At 45.3% G+C, this 6,795-nt stretch overlaps 1 protein-coding gene across 1 annotated transcript; it reads left to right on the forward strand.

Annotated features, from left to right (window-relative positions):
- Window positions 1-645: 645 nt before the first annotated feature.
- LOC119352617 (AT-rich interactive domain-containing protein 2-like) lies at window positions 646-4,660 on the forward strand. The gene is made up of 2 exons (XM_037619186.1): window positions 646-1,534; window positions 2,559-4,660. The coding sequence occupies exons 1-2, from the start codon at window positions 848-850 to the stop codon at window positions 3,396-3,398; spliced, it is 1,527 nt and encodes a 508-aa protein (XP_037475083.1). The 5' UTR covers window positions 646-847; the 3' UTR covers window positions 3,399-4,660.
- The last annotated feature ends 2,135 nt before the right edge of the window (window positions 4,661-6,795 follow it).

A 6,795-nucleotide genomic window follows, 5' to 3' on the forward strand; every position in this document is an offset into this window, starting at 1 on the left:
GAAACAACAACTTGTTTACGGCCCGTCATCGAGCCACATCTCATATCGGATCAAGAGCATGCTAAAGTTTTGAACCGAGGAAGGAGCATGGAAGTGGGGTGAGGCAGGTGAGGGACTAGCGGAGAAAGGTGGGCCCCATGGTCGATGTAGTGCGATTAGGGGCATTGCAATTTTTTTCACTTACCGACGGGGATGTTAGGGATTCATGGGATCACATGATGCGTAGGGGGTAGCGGCGGTGCTGTAGGGTGGGGCGGCGGCGTCCACGTCGTGCATGCCGGCGGCTCCACGCAATGAACGCAGGCGGTGCCAGAGGGAATAGTCGACCAGCGCTATCTAGGTCAAAACGTCTGCGCGAGGGGTGGCGGGCCGTGGAGCGGCGCCGGAGCAAGGCGATCCCACTGGGAGGGAAGAGGCGCTGGTTGCACCATCACGACGACCGCAGACAATCGCTTAATAGTGAGGATAACCTGCTTACATCACCTTGTTGTACTTACCCTTGCTCTTCATGGACGATGGGCTCTCACCGGAGATCTCTAGAAGTAGGAGAATCCTTCCGAAATCTGTTCGGCTTGTTAGGACTATACTATAAATGACCCCAACCACCAGGCCAGATGGCTATTTGATCTCACAACTATCAAAATTTGCCTAAAGTAATTGCTCCAAATATTTGCCAAATTTTGAAAAATATTTAAACACACAGGCTCGACTTTCTTTCCCCATCCACCCAACCCAAACCCTAGAGAGAAAAAAAAGGAAGGAAAAAATCAGCAAAAAAAGAGAGAGAAAATGCGCCGCCGTTGTTCGCCGTTGTGACCCCGCCGCCGGCGAGGCCTCCCCCGCGTCCATGGATCTTTCCGCCGCAAGCGCCCTCGCCGTCCTCAGCAAGCTGCAGCTCCTCGGCTTCTGCGTCGGCCTCCAGATCCCCGACGACGCCGCCGACCCCTCCGAGGTGTTCGACACCATCCTCGCCGCGTTCCTGGGCGAGGTCTACCCCGGCGAGCGCGATGCGCGCCCGCTCCCGGCCGCCCTCGGCGACGGGCGCCGCGTGGACCTCCTCCGCCTCTTCACCGCCGTCCGCGCCGCCGGCGGCTACGCCGTGGTCTCGTCGCCCTCTGCCGGCGTCTGGGCCGCAGCCGCCGGATCCGCGGCCCTCGCCGCGCCCGTCAAGCTGATCTATGCCAAGTACCTCGGCGCGCTGGAGCGCTGGATCCAGAGGCTCCCGGAGGCACAACCACCGCCGTCTGACGAGATGCGGCAGGAGCTGCTGCTCTGCGTCCGCGGTGCCAATGGAGTTGAGATGGAGGAGCCGTCCATGGACTGCAATGGGCAGCATGGCGCGCTCAAGAGGAAGAGGGAAGACATTGCTGGGATGCTGGATTGGGTGAGGGGGCTCGCCGAGAGTGTCTCGGAGGAGGGCGCCATCGCCGCCGGGTTGGCGGATGGATACTTCCCGGTGGCATTGGCGGCGCGGGAGGCGGTGTCCAGGAAGAGGGCACGCCGCGCAAGCGTGACCAACGGCGCGCTCTCGCAGGTGATTCCGACACCTTTGATAAACTTGTTGCTGAAGATAATGTTTGACATATTGGTATTGCATCACTGCACTGCACATATATAGGCAGACATACATACAGAATTGGCACTGGATTACTTCAGCAATACATACATACAGAGATGTTAGCTGGCAACATCTATCTCTATCCCTTTGATCTTCTACGTTTAGGCCCTGTTTCGATTGTCGTTTTCCTTTTAAATACCCCTGTAAAAATACACGTCTGTACCGAAGGATAAGATTGTCGTTTTGTTTCCAGCTGAAAATTGCTCGTGGTCGGTAATTTAAAGGCCTTAGTGCCACTGGACTGTACTAGTGGAGATCCACATATTAGATAATTTGTTTGATTTCCCCTAAACATAAGTAAATAAATAAAATTCATGCTTCAGGTCTTACCAGTCTTTTCATTAGTGCTTTAATTAAGGCCTGGACACCCTTGTAAATTTGGCTACCTACCCTACAAATGGAGCATTGCCGTTCCTTTTCTTTCTAATTTTGATTGTGCAGATTGGATGCTGGTAAAAGAGCATTTAGAAGAGTATTTAAAAGGAGCATTTAACTACTTCTATCTTCATTTTGGTGACGTGGTATATAGTTCGGGCAAAATGTGTGAACTTCCCATTTGCCGTCTCTGTGTTAGAACTTCTGGAGGGATACGCGGGTGCTACCAACCAGAGGGCAAAATCTGGCCTAACCCTGCTTAAGCATTACACTGTGCACAATTTAAGCTACAGTATCTTTGCTCCCTGATGTTCGCTCATGTATCATTGGGATGACGGATACTATAAATAGAGCTATGAAATCTCCCTGATGCTTTGGCCCCGGATATTACCTGTCGGGTACTGTGGGTGGTTGAAAATATTTTGTTTGCTTTATTGCCTTGAAGATGATAGTCCCCTATAAATAGAGCTATGAAACCTTACCTTTCTGGCTAAGCCGATTACTCGGCAACTGGATACATATCTTATTCATAGTCACTGAATGTTTTTTTCTTCTGATGGCGCAGGAAACTGGTTGCAGGTGCTGCAGGAGTACCACCTGTGCCAGAATTGGTGTTCAATGCAGCAAAATTGTTCAACAACCTGGTTCGGATACTAATAATCTAACAAGAGTTGTTGATGTGAATGGATCCTCGACGGTCATAGAACAGGCGAGCAGTGTGAACGGACAATTGAAGCATTCTAAAAGTCAGCAGAGGAACAAACTACTAGTGGGCTCCAATTATCAAGCAGTGGTGCCACAGTGGACTGGCTTTCCGCCTGAAAATTACGGCGATCCGGAAACCCTCAAATGGCTGGGCACAAACATCTGGCCTCCAGAAAATGAGAACAAAATAACCCGAACTTACCATGACCCTATTGGCAAAGGCAGAGAATATGTTTGCAGCTGCAACGTCCCGCGATCAGTAGAATGTGTCAGGTTTCACATTGCAGAAAGGCGGCTGCAGCTGAGACGTGAACTCGGCCCTGCTTTCTACCAGTGGGGATTTGACCATATGGGCGAGGAGGTTGCCCTTTCTTGGACGGATGAAGAGGAGGCAAGTTTCAAGGCTGTAATGCAGACCTATGCGCCATCTCCAGCAAGGAATTTATGGAACCATCTTCAGTCATCCTTCCGCTGGAAGCCGAGGAAAGAACTTGTGAGCTATTATTTTAATTGTTTTCTGCTTAGGCGGAGGTGTTACCAGAATAGGACCGCACCAAAGAAGATAGATAGTGATGACGAGGAAGAGACAGAGTTTAGGTTTTTGGGAAACCGTATGGGACAAAGTGCAACCAAGTATGACAGCACCAAGCGCACCGTTTGCATTCAGAGTACTCACTGCATGGATCTGGATGATGAGTAGTTGCTGATTGATCACATTCTAGGAGGCTGGTTGAAGCCTGTTCAGGAGTTTGGATTTATAAATGGCCCCCATTCATTGATTTGGTTGACATTGCACATGAGTTGCTGTGAGCAAAGAGTTAGACCATTTTGCTTACTGTTTTCAGAGCCTTGCCAGCAATCCAAGTTTTGACATGGACTTGTATGTTGTATCCGAGAAGTAAAAAAAAATGCACTGGTATTTATTTTTGAAACAGAGAACTGCAGGAACAGTAAACTTGATTTGTACAAGTGAGAGATGAGGAGGATATATAGAGGCAGAGCTGATCCAAGCCAGTTGCAGTCTTTGGGGCTGAGAGGATTAACCTGTTGTATACATTGTGGAATATTATGTTGTTATCAGAGAGAACCTGACTGACTTGTATCATCATCATCATGTATACCTGTATCCTCTGTGGATTGACATGTACATTGACCAGTAGGTAAAAGTATATGGAGTGATGGCCCGTATCATCATCATCATCATCATCATCATCATCATGTACACAGTAGCCCGTTCCGGTCGTATTTCTCTCTCTAGATATGGAGTGATGGCAGGCATAGGAATGATATGTTGAGGTTAGTCTTGTGAAACTAATGTTGCAGTTGTTGTTTGTTGTAGACTGAGCATGTCTGTTTTATTTCTTTGGGTTTCGTTCGGCATCTCAATAAGTACATGTCTGTTTTAGTTTATGAGTTGTTTCTTTTCTTTCTTGTGAGCTATAAATAAATGTCAAATAGTATTATCAACCTTGGGAAATATTATCAACATTTACTCCTCTGTCACATATTAACCGACAGATAAATGGGAATCGGCTTTAGCATAGTCTGATCTGATGTACTAGAATTTAGTTCCAATTTTGAATTTTAGGCATTAGCTTTGGTGGTGCTGTGCTGTGCTGTGCTGTGCTGTGTAGGTTTGGTGGTGCAAGATGACGGCGTCGTCTTGCTGCTGCTTCCGACTGCTGTTGAGTCGGTGTCTGTTTCCCAAGATTATGCTTGTGGGTTTTGATCTGAAGAAGAATAAATTGGAGCTTAGCGAATTGAGGTTGGTTTCTACGTACGTATTTGGTTTGGTTAGCCATCCCGTCCCGTGGTTAATTTTTTTTGGCTGGCCATGTTTATGTTGCTAGTACTGTAACCAAATCTGAGATGAGTCTGCAACTGTAAACTAGCTTGTGGCAAGCATCTGATCATTTGAAATCTGCAGTCTTGTCCGTGTGAGTGATGCATCCCGTCGTTTAATATTTTGGCCATTAGCTTTGGTGGTGCTGTTCTCTGTTGTGCTGTGTAGGTTTGGTGCTGCAAAGGTTCAAGTCAGTACCTGTTTCCCAAGATTGTGCTTGTGAAAAATGTTCGTGAAAGTTTCTTGGATTTGGAAAAAGATCATGAGTTCAAAAGATGTTCAATAAATGAAAAATTGTTCCCGAATTTTAAAATAGATCACAAATTTGAGAAACATTCAAAAATTCAAAAAAATATTCACAGATTGAAAAGTGTTTGTGGATTTGAAACAAGTTCAAAAATTCAAAGAAAATTGTTAAATGAAAAATATTTGCACATTTGAAAAATATCACAAAATTAAAAATAGTTCATGGATTTAACAAAGTTCATGAACTTGAGAAAAGGTCTCATTTTTTTTTAAAAAAATGCGAATTTGAGTAAAGTTCATGAACTTGAAAAAATATTAACGATTTAAAAAATGTTCATCATTTCAAAATGTAAAAAAAAGAAAAGAAAAAAATGAATGAGTAAAAAGAGTAATGAAAACAACAAAGAAACTGAAAGATAAATCAAAATAGTACTAAAAAAGAGAACGGAAAATAATGTGAAAACCAGAAAGGAAAAAACCAAATAGAAAACCATGGCTGGAAAATACAGAAAGACTGTCAAAAAAAGAGAAACCGAATAGAAAACCATGGCTGGAAAATACAAAAAGACTGTCAAAAAAAAAGAGAAACCGAAAAGAAAACCATGGCTGGAAAATACACAAAGACTGTAAAAAAAAAGAGAAACCATGCGAAAGAACATTCTAGAATGTTCCCAAAAGCGGCAATTAACCACACTGTTCCATGGGCCAGGCCGTTAGAAGTAGCAGCCCCCCACCTGAGCTCTCGCTACGAATAAAGAGCTATCACCAGATAGGATATACCCCTAAAAAAACCAGATAGGATATGGCTAAAACTTGCGTGTCTCAAATGTTTTTGTTGGATATTTATGCAAAATATTTTATTTTTGAGCCCATCAAAAAATATTTTATTTTATTTTTGAGAGACATATCATTTAAGGACGCGTCTACACAGCGGCCGGCTGCTCCCTGTCGTTTCGGAGCAGCCGGCCAAAATACAAAAAGTTTGATATGTAATCCATAAAAAGAAATGTCTTGTCCTTATGTCTTGTCCTTTTTGTCCTTTATATTGATTAGATTTTTTTCCATCTGGTCCTTTTTTCATGACATATTAAATGCCCGAAACAGTTATCTTTTAGATGTAGAGTGCATGTGCATTTAATTTGTGGTTTTAAATTTTCAAAAAACAATAACTTTCAAATTGCGCATCAAAATTAAGATTCGTTTTCACTACTGGAACCATCGCGGCGTGCTCTTCGAAACTAAATCCCACATGAGTATATTTCGACGAATTTTTTTGTGCAATTTTGTCCCCGTTTTGTGCAACTGACTAACCGTTGTTGTGTAACTACCTGACAGGGATGTGCAACTTTTCTCGTACACTGTAGACATGCAGTTTTTCTCTATGGTGCCTCCACCTTCAAACTGCCTCCTTTCAGTGAGATGTGCAACTTCGTTTGTTGCCTAGGCCATGCAGTTTTCACTAGTGGCACCACCCCATACTACTCTCTAACAGTGAAATGTGCATTTTCGCTGTGCCCTAGCCAACTGCCTAGTAGTCGTCGTGTGTGGGCAGCCCCCACAACCGTGTTCGAGGGACTATCCTATGAGGATGTCCCAACTCCACGGTCACGCATGTGCGACTATGCACACAAGAGTGTGCAACTCCGTGGTCGGACGTGGGCATCTCCCACAGTAGTTCATGTGCGACTATGCAGACGAGATTGTGCAACTGTGTGGCCATGCATGTGCGACTATGCCGATGAGAGTGTGCAACTCCGTGGTCGGACATGACCACGTCCCACAAAAACTTATGTGCGACTATGCGGACGAGATTGTGCAACTCTGTGGCCATGCATATGCGACTGTGCCGACGAGAGTGTGCAACTCCGCGGCCATGCATGAGCACCTCCCACGATAATTCATGTGCGACTATGCGGACGAGATTGTACAACTCTGTGTTCATGCATGAGCATCTCCCACGATAATTCATGTGCGACTATGCGGACGAGATTTTGCAACTCTGTGTTCG

Source organism: Triticum dicoccoides, chromosome 2A, assembly GCF_002162155.2.
Source record: "Triticum dicoccoides isolate Atlit2015 ecotype Zavitan chromosome 2A, WEW_v2.0, whole genome shotgun sequence".
Taxonomy (NCBI): domain Eukaryota; kingdom Viridiplantae; phylum Streptophyta; class Magnoliopsida; order Poales; family Poaceae; genus Triticum; species Triticum dicoccoides.